Here is a 14,509-nt window from a genome sequence, read left to right as displayed (position 1 = left end):
CACACCCACCCCCCCTCTCACACCCCCCCCCCCCCCCCCCCCCCCCCCCCCCCCCCCCCCCCCCCCCCCCTCTCACACCTCACCTCTCACACCCACCCCTCTCACACACCTCACCTCACACCCACCCCTCCTCTCACACCTCCACTCTCACACCCACCCCACGCCTCACACACCTCACCTCTCACACCCACCCCTCCTCTCACACTCTCCTCAGACCTTATCATACACAGACACTCACACACATGGCAGGCCACCCAAACTCATGGGGAGTCCGTATTCTTACTGGGTGGGGTAGGTGAGCAGCCCAGCTCAGGGCAGTTTGGCAATGGGAACCCAGACACGAATCACCCCACCCCCGGGATACCAACATGGCGTGCCCACGAGGAGCAGCTGACTGTACCACAGATACATGGCCCACAGCCCCCGTGCTATGGAGGATACTGTGAGGGTTGGGGGGGCGAGGGTCTCTAGATCCCTGCCCCCCAGCAGCCTGCTGCAGAGCAACTGGGCCCATAAGCACAGCCATCAGCCCAGGGCCATCAGCTGGACCTGTGGTCTTCAGCGTTCGGACACAAAAGTGCACAAACGCTCGGCACCACCGGGCCTGAAGGGGCCTTGCAGGCCACTGGTCAGACATTGCACAGCAGATCCTAAGGGGCCATGTGACCTCAGCCAGGGATCTCCGCAGCCAGGGGGTGGACGAAGCTACAGGGCGAGTGGGGGAGGGTAGCAGGGAGGTGCCATCAGGGCAGCTTCATCCTCATCCTCCCTCGGCGGATGCTCTAGGCCCAGACTTTGAAATGTGTCTAGGGGATCCAAGGTGGGGACGAGACAGGCTGAAAAACCATGACCTCCTGAGACGTGAAGGGGAACCCAAGGGCCAGGAGGGAGGAGGCAGAGCCGGCAGGGGTCCCACGGGCCCCCCCGCCACCCTTTTGCTGCCAGAGGTCCGGGGAGGCCCGGCGGGGGGCCACTAGAGCGCCCACGGAAGGCCGGGGCCACGCGGCGCGGCTCACATGTAGTTGCGAACGGAGTCGGGCAGGATCACCACGCAGCGCTGGCCCTCCTGCAGCTCCCGGGCAGCCTTCACGGCCACCGACACGGCGCTGCCCGCGCTGCCACCTGCGGAGTGGTCAGTGAGTGCGTGCGTGCTCTGGGGGGCTGCCTCTGGGGGGCCCCCCGCTTCTCCTGCACCCTGCCTTCCTCCCTCACCCCGCTGCGCTTCACATCCGCCCAGCTTTCATCGCTCAACCCTCCCCCAGGGAAACGTGGAGAGCCCTGAGCGGGCTTTTACAGAGCACATGCGTGTCGCCTCTGTCCCTCAGTCCCCGGGGATGGAAATCCGGCTGCTTCCCTCGGGGGCCTTGGGGCTGCGAGAGCAATTAGCTGGCAAGGAGTGCTGTCCCACCTCCTTCTGCCCCCGGAGGCCTGTGTGACAGACGCCCTCCAGCCTGGGACCCCAGTCGGTGAGCCCCCACTCCAAGGTCAGTGCTGGGCTTGATGGAAAACACAAGTGTCCTGAGCGCTTTGGCCTCGCCCCCAAAACAGCCCTGCACGGCCGATGGCATCGCCAGGACTCTTCCCACGGGGGGGGTGGCTGGCAGGCGGGAGACAGATGCCCGGCTCACACCCGGACCCCACTGCCCACGGCTACGTCCTCTTCCTGTCAAGCTACTGGGGGTCTGCTATGTCCCCAGGCCCCTCACCTCTCCCACTCCTTCCCTTCTCGGTCCGTGTGCCACACCCCTGTTCTCAGCAAGACCGTTAAAAGACAAAGCATGTGGATCCTAGGGACCCAGGAACATTGACCCAGAGCTCCGGCCATGTTCTGGAACGGCACCTGCCCCGCGGCCTCCTGCCCTTGGCCGTGAGCACGATGGCCCACCGAAGGGCAGGTGGGCGGACGGCACCGACAAGCACGGCCGCCGCCGCCCCGCGGCCTCAGGACGAGGAGTCTCTTACCCATCCGGACTGGGAGCGGGCAGAGGGCAAGCTGCACCCCAGCCGCCAGCCCGGCGTCCGCGCACCACTCACCGCACAGCAGACCCTCCTGCGCGATCAGCATGCGGGCGAAGGCGAAGGACTCCTCATCGTTGCTCTTGAACCACTTGTCCACCACCTGCAGCAGGACCCCCACCAAAGGCTCTGGAGGGGCTCGGGCCCTTGTGAGGTGGGGGCGCGGCCCACCGCCCGTGTGCACGACCTCACAGATGCCCTTGCCTTGGTCCAGGAGGCCGTGACCATGGCCCGGCCCCACGTGTGGGATGTGATCCTCATGTGTAAAACCTAGAACTTTCTCCCTCTCCCTGGTCTGACACAGTCTGCCTCTGGCAGCTAAAATCGCCCTCCAGGCCCCACTGCATCACAGTATGTCCCCCCAAGGTCCACTCCAGACCCCTCTGATGGACGCTCCCCCTAAAGAGCCTTGTCTGGGGTCCTTCTCATTCACCTCGCTCACCTGCCCTAAGCACCTGGAGCTCCCTCCCTTTGCGGGGGCCTGATGTGCACACAAAGCTGGATCTGTGCCACTGGCCACGTCCACGTCTTTGCCCAGCAAGGCCACGGCACACACTTGTAAGGTGCCACCGGTTACCTAGCCTTGACCGCCAGGGCCGCGCTTTGCCCACCTGCCTGTGCGCCGTGCTCACTTCTCTGCTCCCCCTCCGGAGAAAGCCGGTTCGAGGGTGCATGTCCACGGAGGGCTGGAACCCCTCGCAGGGGAAGTGGCCTGGCTCTACCTACCGACCGGTCCAGCACCGTGGGGATGAAGTCATAGCCGATCCCCTCCACCTCGTACATCGTCTGCTCCGTCTGGTTCAGCTCCTCGGGCTCTGCAAGGATGGAGCCCTCGGGATCCACCCCGATGATCTGCAGAGGGGACAGCATTAAGACAGGAGCTGGGCAGAAGTCTCATCTGGCCACGCCTGGCTTTCATCGAGGTGGCCAATCCCGCCCTTAGCAACCTCCTGATAAAGATGAGCCCCTGGGGCGTGCACCTCATTCCCAGGCCTCAGGCCAAACTGGAAACCCAGGAACCCAGGCCCCAAGTTGGGGAGATTCCAAGGTAAACGTTCACCCTGGGGCTCTCAGAGGGGACAGCATGTGGTTGGGGGGGAGCCTCCCAGGGGAGGACCTGGTGAGCAGGGTGCCCCAGGAAAAGCCCTGACTGCCCCTATGGGGACAGCTGGAGCCTGTGGGGACAGAGGGCAGAGAAATGGACCACCAGCTGGATGTTTGTACAAGCCCCTCCCCAGGTCCAGGCTTAACTCCAAATCCAGATGCCTTCTCAGATGGGGCACATGTGGGACCCGAGCCTAAGAGCTTCGAGCTTCTGGAACAATCCTTGGAGGCCTCCCAAGCCAACTGCCCCACCCCCAGAGCATTTGGGCTCGCCACTCCCAGGCCAGTACAGACACACACATTGCCCTGGACACAAGGCCAGAAGCAGAAATGTCGGGAACTTTCAGCTCTACAGCAGAGGCCACTCTGGGGGCCTGACGCCCACAAGCTGGACGATTCCGCCCCCAAGTGCAGTTGGGGCCGCAGGGGAGAGACGCACACACGTCAGGGCCTGCGTCTCTGGGCAGGGCTGATGCCCGTGTGCCTCCACCGCCCGCCCGCCCGCAGCCCCCAGAGGGTCACTCACTCTGCACCCGGGGCATTTCTCCTTCAGCTTCCTGGCGATGCCCGTGATGGTGCCCCCCGTGCCTGCCGAAGCCACCAGCATGTCCAGCTTCCCTGGTGGCAGAAGCTGCGTCAGGGATCCTCAGGCCCTAACCCAGCCGGCCCACCCCCCCACCTTTTTTAAGATTCTACTTATCTACTTGAAAGAGAGAGTGATCGAGCGTGCACACGTGCAAGAGCAGGGGAGGAACAGAGGGAGAAGCAGGCTCCCGCCGAGCGGGGAGCCCGATGCGGGGCTCGATCCCAGCACCTGAGCCGAAGGCAGATGCTTCACCACCTGGGCCACCCAGGCGCCCCCCCGCCCCACGCTTACTAACAAGTGAAAACATAACCAAAACGATGGCTGGCTATGGAAAAGGCCCAGAGAAGCTATTCTCGTGTTTCAACAGCCTTTCATTACAGTGCTAGATCTTAAACAGCGTCCACAGCAAGTGACGCAGGGGGCATTTCAATCTTGCTGACGGATACACGGCCACGGAAATCGTGATCTGGCGGGTGTCCCTCCACGCCGTCTGGAGGCTGCCCCTAGGGTGTCAGGTTTGGGACGTGACTAAGGGAAGTGAAGTATAAAGGAGACTGAAGAAATCACTCGGGCTTGGCTCAAACATCACCCGGCTCTCACCCTGCCGAGGGGCCAGCTCAGACAGCCCACAGACAAGTCCGTGCGGGCACACGTGCCAAGGCAGAGGCTGGTTTTTGCCAAATGAGAGAATTCTCACACATAAAACCTGGGTGAGCAAATGCTTGGAGCTCGCTGCCCGGCTCCTGGGCTCCAGATTCCAAGCAGGAAGCCAATGGGGCCCATTGCCCGGCACCTTCTCCCTCAAGTCTCTTCGGGAAATAGCCCAGCAGCAAACACCACCACAACCCCTCCGGGCCTTGGCTCTGAACGTGTAGAAAGGCTCCAAGGAAGCTCATGTCCGTACAGAAAGTAAACCAACCACAGATGCCACCACCCGGTTCAGATTGGGGCTCGATGCCAAGTGCCCTTCCACAGCGTCAAGCCCAGGGACACATCCAGCACCAGCCTGGGACACACGCACTCCCTGCACTCAGAAGCCCCTGCAGGTCTGGAGGACACACTGCTGGGCACACAAACAGGACTACATACGTCTGGTGTTAGAGGAGAGGCAAAGGCAAAGTCTGAAAAAGCACACTGGAGAGAGAAGACCTCTCTGGGGAGATGCTCTGGAGAGGATGTCACAGAGAGGGGACATTTGAGCTGGGTTTTGAAGGATGAATAGGAGTTTACCAAGGAGCGGGTAAGTGACTCGTACACTCCCAGGCAAGCAGGGGGAGATGCCGTCGAGACAGACGGAGGGGAGAACGGAAGTACACACCCTCACACTGCTGCAGGATCTCCTCGGCGGTGGTGTCGTAGTGAGCGAGGGGGTTGCTCGCGTTGCGGTACTGCGTGGGAAGATGGCGAGGTCAGACACCCGGAAGGGGCAACAGCCACAGGGCAGGAGCGCACAGCTCAGCCAGAGAGGAGCCCGGCAGCTCGGGTGAGAGTGGCCAATGGCATGGGCAGTTTTAGGAACCTCAACAGGTACAAAGCAGTAAATCCAGCTCTCCAGAAGATGCGCTTTCTGAATTAACCCAGAGTGAAGTGAGGCAGACAATTTCCGGTAGAAAGGTTTTTGTGCGTTTTACACCGACAGAGCGCTTCCAGGGTCCACGGCGCAGGCTGTTCCAGCCCAGGCCGAGCCCTCCAAAGCCCGCCCGGAGAGCAGAGAGCCACCCGCCACAGGGCCTGACCAGGCCGGAGACGCCGCTGCCCGCGGGCCCCTCTGCGGCCCCCACCCCGACAGAGGTCCCCACCCCCGAGTGCACGCCCGCCCCCAGACCCCGGCCTCACCTGGTCCAGGATGTGAGAATTGGGGATCTCGTTTCGCAGCCTCCACGCCACCCCCACATGCGACTCGGGGGAGTCAAATCTGGCAGTGGTGGGTGTCCTCACGATCTCTGCCCCCAGGGCCCGCAGCACGTCCACCTGCGGAGGAACAGGAGGCCTGCGTCTCCCCGCTGGCCTGGTGTGCAGAGGCGGCCCCGGGAGAGGACCCCTGCCCCCACCTTCTCGGTGCTCATCTTCTCCGGCATCACGATGACGCAGCGGTAACCCTTCACGGCAGCAGCCAGGGCCAGCCCAATCCCTGGGGACAGTGCGCGGGGTGAGAGGCGGCCGTGGTGCCCCCCCGCCAGGCCCCTCCCCGCAGCCAGGAAGGCCCAGGGAGACGGCACCCCGGGTTCCAAAAGGGCCTGATGTCAGCCCCTTCTGCCTCGGAGCGAAGGAGTCAGGGCAGAGAACGCCAGAGGTAGAAAGGCAAAGGTGAGCGTGCCCACCCAGAAGCAACATGACCCCCGGCGCCTCCCGCCTGTCCTGGGCCCCCGCCCCCAGGCCCACCCTGGACACGTGCATCAGGTGCTGAGCAAACGGCCAAGGGAAGAGGCCCGCCAGACAGGCTGCAAGCAGCTGCAGCGCGCCCCAGGCCAGGGGACCCTCCTGGCCTGTCCCAACAGCCACCTGTGTTCCCGGACGTCGGCTCAATGATGGTGTCCCCGGGCTTCAGCGTCCCAGCCCGCTCGGCGTCCTCAATCATCCGCAGGCTGATGCGGTCCTTCACACTCCCGCCCGCATTGAAGAACTCGCACTTGGCCACTGGGAGCCGAGGATGAATCACGAGAGAAGGCCCCTGCCCCCTAACCAATCCCTGCTGCGCCCCCCCACCCTTACTCTGATGCAGGATGTGGGGACAGACACGGTCTTTGCTGGTTCTGCAAACCAGCCCCTCTCCGTTCCCACCTCCCGCCTGCGCCTGGAGGAGGGTCAGCGCTGGCTCACTGGGGGACTCCCACATGCCCGTCCACCTGCTGTGGGCCCCACAGCCATTCCAAGTGAAGGAGAAAAAGGCACCGGGAGCCCCTGCTGGGTGCATGGGCCAGGAAAACCCCCATTGGGGGAGCACAGTCCCAACACAGACTCATGGGACATGCAGCAGGCGGCCGATGTGAGCCCCACGCTCCCCCTTAAACAGGACATGGCCCTGCCCTGTCCGATCAGGGCCTGCAAACGCTCCACGCCTGCCTCCCGTCACCCTCCTCACTGGGAGAAGCCCCTCGCCCAGGCACACGGGGCTCTCCCGAGTTCTCCCTGACCCGTGTCTGCTCTTCTTTCCAGTGGGAAGGCTCCCTCCCATCTCTTAAAAACACCCAGCGCTTGTAAAAGGCGGGGTGGCTACGGCACCAGATGCGCGTGGATGGGCCCGGGCCAGCCTACGTAACATGGGCACGACCACCTTGCGCCTAGTCTGCCCCGATTTCTGAAATCCAACCACGGACTTACCCCCTAGAGCCGGGCAGGGGCCCTGGCGGGAGAGTGTGCTGCTATGTGATGAGCGGGAGCTCCCGAACGCCTGGCCGCTCGGCAGGCCTGTGCCCCGGGACCCTTCCAGGTCCCACACTTGAACTACCGAATGCCGTCATCCTAACTAGCCCGTGCGAAGGCCGGCGCTGAAGCGGGGGTCCGAGCCGACCAGCGTGCGGCCCCGACCACAGCGGCCAGCTCCGTCACCCCGGCACGTCGCTGCTGGGCCGGATACGGTCTCGGACATCCTCTGCCAGCTCGTTTCCTGGCCCCTCTGCCCCCCACGAGGAGCCCGGGGGGCCACCCCACATCCCCGGGCCCACCGAGCCACCGGGCCAAGCACCGGACAGAGGGCGCCAGGTACTCACAGAGCTCACACTGCAGGCCAAACTTCTTCCCAATCTTGTTGATTCGCACCATGGGGGTGTCCCCAATTTTCTTCAGGATATCTGGCAAGATTTTGGGGGATTTTGCCCTAAAACAGAGGAGTCCGTGATTATTCAGACTTGGCAGTCCAGCACGTTGTTTTAATCAAGAAGCAAATCAAAGAACTGGCTTTACTGGGATCTGGGTGATGGCACAGATCTACGGTCACAGGCACATTCACACACGCGTGTGCACACACGCCACGTGAGGACGTGTGGGAGCCGACGGAAGCGAACCCCGCCGGTAGCTCAGCTAAGGTCGGCTGTGCCAAGGTCGTGTCCAGGGCGGCGGGCGTCACAGGGTGGCTGGGCGCAGGGACGCAGGACCCCTCTGTGTCGTTTCTGCAACTTCTTGTGTTATTTCCAAATAAGAAGGTTGAAGTAACAGCACTAAGTTCGACAGGTCCTGGTCCATCTGTTCAGAAAGTCTTTTCCGGGGACCCTCATTTCCATCCCTCTCTCACCCCGACCCCTAGGATTCCTCCTTTTCTTTTCCTTGATGAACAAATTGGTGCCAACCCCAGAGCCCCAGACCCCCCAGGCCGCCTGTTTGCCCACCAGGCCGGGGACGGGGGCTGCCAAGGGTGCGGGCCGGACATCTGGCGTCATTCAGAAAATGTCGGGCCCAGGTGGTGTGAAGCACCACGCTCCCAACAAAACCACAAAGACCTTCAGGGAGTCCCTGGAGCCCCTGGGGTCAAGGTCAGGATGAATTCCCAGGCGGCCCTCCAGCTCAGTGTGGGTTTCCATATCATGGACCCACAGTCTCCCTTCACACTCGAGTGACTGGCTCCCTCTCCGCATTCTTCCACCTGGTGACAGGTGACAGGCGGGTGTGGACAGCCCGGCTGGCGTGCGTGCAAACCATGATAGATGCATTTCCTGAAGGGCCCCCACGAAGTTTCCTCCATCCTTACCCTCGGGGACCGATGCCAATTCCACACCCTCCTCCTGTCTGCGCCACGGATGGGCTCACCGAATATTCGCTTGGCAATATGCACCACTGACCTGAGTTCCAAGAAATGCAATCGCTTCCCACAGCCTTGGCTTTCTAACACACATCCCAGGGTTCTCAGACTCCGGCGAGCCCACTGCTCCAGGAATCTGGCCCCACGCCCAGCCCCAGCAGGCCCAGCTTCCCAAGGGCGTCCGGAGCATCCCACGCCGGGGGCCCAAAGAGGCCTCCAGGCGGACAAGCTGGAACCCAACCTCCAACTGCAGCCTTCCAAGAGGCTCAGGGGGACACCCCGGGCAGGCCGGAGGCAAGCCCAGCAGAGAGGTACCCCACAGATGCTGGGCTGAAAGGAAAGCCTGGCTGGGGGCCAAGGGCTCCTGACGTCAGCCTTGGAGGGAGGCCAGGCCCTCAGGGCGAGGCTGGGGCTTGATTCATTAACTAGTCAAAGGGACAGAGCTAAACAGCTACCCTGAATCTTCCTGGCCCAGCAGGGGCTAAGGAGGGCAAGGATGAGCCTCCCTCCCCCCAGAAGCTTACACGGGAACCAGGACCGTGTACAGAATTGAGCAGGGACGAGCCTGGAGGCCTTCGGGAGGGCAATCCCACCGCATCTTTTTTTTTTAAAGATTTTATTTATTTATTTGACAGAGAAAGACACAGCGAGAGAGGGAACACAAGCAGGAGGGAGTGGGAGAGGGAGAAGCAGACTCCCTGCCGAGCAGGGAGCCCGATGCGGGACTCGATCCAGGGACTCCAGGATCATGACCTGAGCCGAAGGCAGTCGCTTAACCAACTGAGCCACCCAGGCGCCCCCCACCGCATCTTTAAGCGGGCTAATTAGGCCAGTATTGAGGTGCAGGTGTAACACCATTTTACGACCCAGGTAAGAGAGCATCCTTTCCACCCCAGGCTTTCCGAGTGAGAGCTCAGGAGCCCTCAGGAGCTCCGGTCTCTCTCTGCTGCCCCCTGCCCCCACCCCCACCCCGCAGCAACCACACCCCAGCCTCACATGGCCCTTCTGCCCCCGCTCGGCCTTGCTTGGGAAGTGAGGGTTCATCCCGTCTGGCCAGCGGCCGACGTGGCCTCCTCAGCTCCTGGCACTGAGACACATTTAATGTTTGCAGCTTCTGGATTTGTACATTTTTCAGCCCCGCTGAGGCCTGCACCCCCCTCCACCCCTCGCTTCTGATGTTCAAACCAGGAATTACGACCATTGGTATAGCAGTGTATCCGGGACAAAAATCCAACACGTGAGAGCACATTCTCTGCTTCCAGGAGATTATACTAAGGACAGAAGACAAGCCTAAGGTTTAGCGCAGTCAAGTTTTATCACGAGACAGGGATTTTTGTCTTTTTTTTCCTTTCCCACAGACAGATCTCCTGCATCTAGAACAGGGCACAGATACCGTGGGCTCTTGTTAAAGATGCAGTTTTGTATTGATAGTTATTCACCCAAGATCACTGTGAACATCTAAATACTCAATAGAGGGCTTAACAATTCTTTATCCAACAGTCGGGGCCCAACCACGAAAAGAGCCCTTTGCAGGAAAATATTTCATGATCAGAAGCGTTCATCACCTAGAGTTAAGTAGAAAAAAGTGCGGGCGTGTTCCTACTGATTGGAAATCTGCAGGCTCTCCTCCCACACGTGGGTGCAGCCAGTGGAGGGGGCTAGAAATGTCACCTCCACAGGTCGCTCCAAGTCTGCCACTGGGGCACATCCAGCTACTGACTCACCATCGACTCTCGCTGGGCACTGATCTAGGTGCTGGGCTACAGAGCAAACAAGCCTTGGCCTCTCTGAGCCTCGGGCCACTCATCCCTACAGTGCCCCCCGCCCCAGCTCACCACCCCTCCAGAGTGATTATGAGGGGGGACCACACCTCAGGTCTACACGGCTATGTGGCTTCCAGGACACAGACTCCTCCCTTCAAGGTAAGAGACAAACCAACTGGGAACCGTAACAGGTACTTACAAGGCAGTGTGCTGATGCGGAGAGTCCGTGACGGGCCTGCCCAGCTGCCAGGAGCACCTGCTTGGGGCATCGGGACGGATCCACAGGCACTCCTTGGCTTCTTTGTCCCCGGGGGGCCCCTTCTCCAGGTGTGCCCCTGAGAGGTGGGGGCACGCTGCAGACCCCGTGTCTGCTTGGGGTGTCTCGGAAGGCATGCTGGGATCTGGCAAAGGGAGCGGAGAGACTCAGTCGGTTCAGGCCGTTTCTAAACACCTGCTGCCAAGTCCGCTTTGCTGCCGCTGGACCAGGGGAATTCGGCTCACCTGGTCCCCGGGGGGGGCGGGGCTCCACCCAAACAGCTCAACAAGAACAAGCACAGACTGCAGCCCCAGCTGCTGGGCATGGCTTGGTGGTTCCTCAAGAGGTTAAACACAGAACCACCATGTGAGCCAGCGTCCCATTCCCAGGCATATACCCAGACAACTGGGAAGAGATGTTTGCACACCACGTTCGGGCTCATAATGGGCAACATGTGGAAACAAACCGAGTGTCCACCATAGGTGAAGCGATAAACAGAATGCGGCATATCTGCACAATGGAAATATTTGGCCATAAAAAAATAATAAAGTTTAAAATTTTTTCTCAATATGGGGGCGTGTGGGAAAAAAGAAAGGCTCCTATGTGGAGGTGACGGGTATCCTCCTTGACTGTGCCTGTTTCACAATGTATACATCAAACCCAAACACCAAGTTGTAAAAAGGGCTTCTGTCTCGACTGGCGCACGTAGGGCAGGTTCCACTAAAAAAAAAAAAAAAAAAAAAAAAATCAGGGGCACCTGGGTGATGCAGTCAGTCGAGCATCAGACTCTTGATTTCAGTTCAGGTTATGATCTCAGGATCATGAGATCGAGCCCCATGTCAGGATCCACGCTCAGCGGGGAGTCTGCTCGGGATTCTCCCTCTCCCTCCATCCCCTCCCAACCCAGCTTGAGTGTGCACGCGTGTGCGGGCTCTCTCTCTTTCAATCTTAAAAACAAAATCAGGGACGCCTTGGCGGCTCAGTTGGTTAAGTATCTGCCTTCAGCTCAGGTCATGATCCCGGGGTCCTGGGATAGAGGCCCGCATCAGGATCCCTGCTGAGTGGGGAGTCTGCTTCTCCTTCTCCCTCTGCCCCTCCCTCTCTCGCGTGTGCAAGCGCTCGCTAATGCTCTCTCAAAAAAAAAAAATCAAGTTTTACACCTTAAACACAGTTGACCCTTGAACAATAGGGACAGGCAGACAGAAGGACGGAAGGGAGGGAGGGAAGGGGGCGGGCTCACTCAGGGGTGAGGCTTCACTTGGCTGTAGCCCTGCCTCGCTCCTTTGCGGAGACAACTAGCAGGTGCCACCCTCATCTTCGGAGAGACGGGGACTGAGCTCAGCCCCTCTTCTGCCGCCTTCTTCCATTTCCCACACTGACCAGAAGACAGAGCCCAGCTAAGTATGCACTGCTCGCGGAGAACTTCCCACAGCGCAAACTCTGTGGCACAAAGGAGATAGGTCCTGCTTGCAATCCCGGAAGACAAACAGGGTGTTAGGGGAAACTACGGGAACCTGAGTAAGTATGGACTTCAGTGAAGAGCCCTGTTCACGGTCACACAGGTACCTACGAATGCAAGAGACTAATCAGGGAAACTGTGTTAGGAGGCAGGCATATACGTGGGAACTCTCCGTCCTGTCTTCTCAATTTTTCCTAAAATTAAACTGCTCTAAAAAAAAAGAAAAGGCTAGGGGCGCATGGGTGGCTCAGTTAAGTTCCTGCCTTCGGCTAGGGTCATGATCCCAGGGTCCTGGGGTCGAGCCCCATGTTGGGCTCTCTGCTTGGCCTGCTGCGCCCCCTGCTTGCGCACTCTCTATCTGCCAAACAATGTCTTTAAAAAAAAGGCTCTGAATCCTGTGGGTTTGGAAAAGTCCCTGCCAGGAAGCCCGTGGTAAGGGATGTGGCTCAGGGTGGTCTCTGAACACAGCCGCACAGCTCCTCTGAGAGGCAGGAGGGACCCCAGATCCCAGCCGTGCACCTCCTCTGCTCCCCAGGAGCTTCAGTTTTGCAGTGAAAAGGTCGAGGGCCCTGGGGAACTGGGCTGAAGGTGCACAGGGCTCCTCCCGTGGAGCTGTAAATCCAGGCTCCTGGGCCGCTCGCTCGCTCCCTTTCTCCTGTGGAGCTCACCGGGCCGGGCCAGGCAGGTTATCAGCAAGGGCAGAGGAAGCCCCAGCTGGGTCCCTTTCCCCCAGCTCAGGTGGCCTGATGCAGCCCAGCCCAGCGGCTGCCCACAGACCCCTAGGCCAGAGCCTGCCAACAGGGAGTTAGGAACCTTTGCACCCTTTTCAAGTCACACACCCCTTGGAAATTCTCCAGGCCCCCCGAGGCTGGGGGCCTTCTGGGAGAAACCAGCCTTCCCAGCTGTCCTGCCCCGCGTCCTTAGAGCGGCGGTTCTTCCAAGCCTCGGGATCACCCACTTCCTTTACCGAGGTTCAGATCTTCCCTGAAGCCACTCAAGGATGTCTGTCCTCCCTCCTTTTGGAAAGACCTAAGCGGAACAACGCCGGTTCTCCGTCGGGCGCCAGAGTAGCCCGTGGGCAGGTGATCTTCCATCTTGCAGAAGCCTCCGAGTCACAGACGTCGCTCCCCATCAGAGGCCGACGGCCCGGCAGGCTCGGCCGCCGGACTGGCCACATCGTTCGCAGACGCGGCCCGGGAAGACGCGGGCAGCCCCGCGCCTCCTTCCTGGCGACTCGCCTCGCCTGGCGCAACCTCCGGCCAGGTAAGGAGCTGCTGCGTACCCAGGGGGAAGCCGAGCGAGTCTCCGCGGCCCCCAAAAGCCCTGGGCCGGACGCCCGCTCGCCGACCGCGTCGGAACCCGCGGGCTCCGCGCCCCGCCGCCCCAGCACCCCGACGCACGTGCGTCCTGGGGAGGCGGGCTCACCTGGCGCCACCCGGCTGGCTCCCGCCCCACCTTAAACCGCAAGACTCTCCTGGGGTCACAACGCCCCGAGTGCACCCTGTACTCTGCAGACACGCACCAGTCGGCCCAGTGTTGGGGGAAGGGGGCAGGTCAAGGGTGCAGAGGGAGTAAACTCCTCTCTTAAAGTATGAGTTTTCAGGTGGGAGATCGAGACCCTACAGAGGATTGGGAGACCGCCCGGGAGGGGCACTTCGGGAGTTTGGGAGAAGCACGCCCAGGTAATCCTTGAGAAGCTAAAAGTGCGTTCCCGCCCTCCAGTTCGGCCATCCGCCTCGCCTAGGGCTTGGGGAAGTGGGGGTCTTAGGGTATCCTCCCTCCACCCCCCGCGTATGTGCCCGGGGCACGACCCCGCGTCGCCTCCCCCCATAGGCACCCACCTCACGTGCCGCCCACGCAACATCAATATTTACTCCCACCTCATACAACTGGCGGAAAGAAGCGATTTGCGAAATAGCCCTTTACCATCCAAAATTCAGCGAAAAATCAATGATCGCACCCCGGCTCCCGGCCCCCCACCCCGTCCGCTCTACAAAAGCGGGAGCTGGGGGGCGGCCCGGGCCACGTGGGCGCTGAACCCACGGCTTCAAGACGGCCTGGACGCGCGGGAGCGCGGAGGGTCCGGGGGCGCGGGACGCCGGCCCTGTTCCGCCGCGGGCAGGTGAAGATGATGCAACTCCGGCGGAGGGGTGGGGGCGACCCAGGCCCCGTCGGGACCCCAGCCCGAGCCCCCGGCCGAGAGGCGGGGCGGGTCTCGGCCTGGCGGGCGCTCACCTGGACGGAGACGCAGGAAAGCGGGGCGGGCTGGGCGCGTCCAGGCGCGAGGAGCTGCGGGGCCGACAGCTATTAACCGGAGCCGCAACCCTGGGGCTGCGGGGCCTGCGGGACGCGGCGGCCGACGGTGCGCGCAGGCGATTGGCCGAGAGGCGGGGGCGGAGGGCCGGCGCCCTGCCAATCCCGAGTGCGGAGCGCCCCGCCCGCCGCCGCGCTTGTCCCCGCCCCTTCCCACCCACCGCACTCCACCCCCCCACCCCCGCCCCCACTGCCCAGCCGCGGGTACTGGCCCTCGCCCCCTCCCCGCGTGCTGCCCGGCCCGCATCCCCCTCCCCGCCCCCACTGGCACGTGGTA

At 61.6% G+C, this 14,509-nt stretch overlaps 1 protein-coding gene across 3 annotated transcripts in view; it reads right to left on the bottom strand.

Moving 5' to 3' along the window:
• Positions 1-14,290, bottom strand: part of CBS (cystathionine beta-synthase) — a 22,595-nt gene extending 8,305 nt beyond the window's left edge. For all 3 annotated transcript variants that reach the window (XM_021679149.1, XM_021679150.2, XM_021679151.1), the window contains exons 1-11: positions 14,155-14,290; positions 10,404-10,605; positions 7,417-7,523; positions 6,209-6,343; positions 5,758-5,837; positions 5,543-5,677; positions 5,025-5,094; positions 3,647-3,738; positions 2,743-2,868; positions 2,035-2,119; positions 1,017-1,122 (exon numbers count right to left, since the gene is read on the bottom strand). In XM_021679149.1, the coding sequence (XP_021534824.1) occupies positions 1,017-1,122; positions 2,035-2,119; positions 2,743-2,868; positions 3,647-3,738; positions 5,025-5,094; positions 5,543-5,677; positions 5,758-5,837; positions 6,209-6,343; positions 7,417-7,523; positions 10,404-10,597 (1,130 nt within the window). In that variant the 5' untranslated portion in view covers positions 10,598-10,605; positions 14,155-14,290. The remainder of the gene's footprint in view (positions 1-1,016; positions 1,123-2,034; positions 2,120-2,742; positions 2,869-3,646; positions 3,739-5,024; positions 5,095-5,542; positions 5,678-5,757; positions 5,838-6,208; positions 6,344-7,416; positions 7,524-10,403; positions 10,606-14,154) is intronic.
• Positions 14,291-14,509: the final 219 nt, after the last annotated feature.

The sequence above is a fragment of the Neomonachus schauinslandi genome, chromosome 1 (assembly GCF_002201575.2).
Source record: "Neomonachus schauinslandi chromosome 1, ASM220157v2, whole genome shotgun sequence".
Taxonomy (NCBI): Eukaryota; Metazoa; Chordata; class Mammalia; order Carnivora; family Phocidae; genus Neomonachus; species Neomonachus schauinslandi.
Note: the sequence above shows the minus strand (reverse complement) of the source record. Positions and strands in the feature narration are given on the sequence as shown.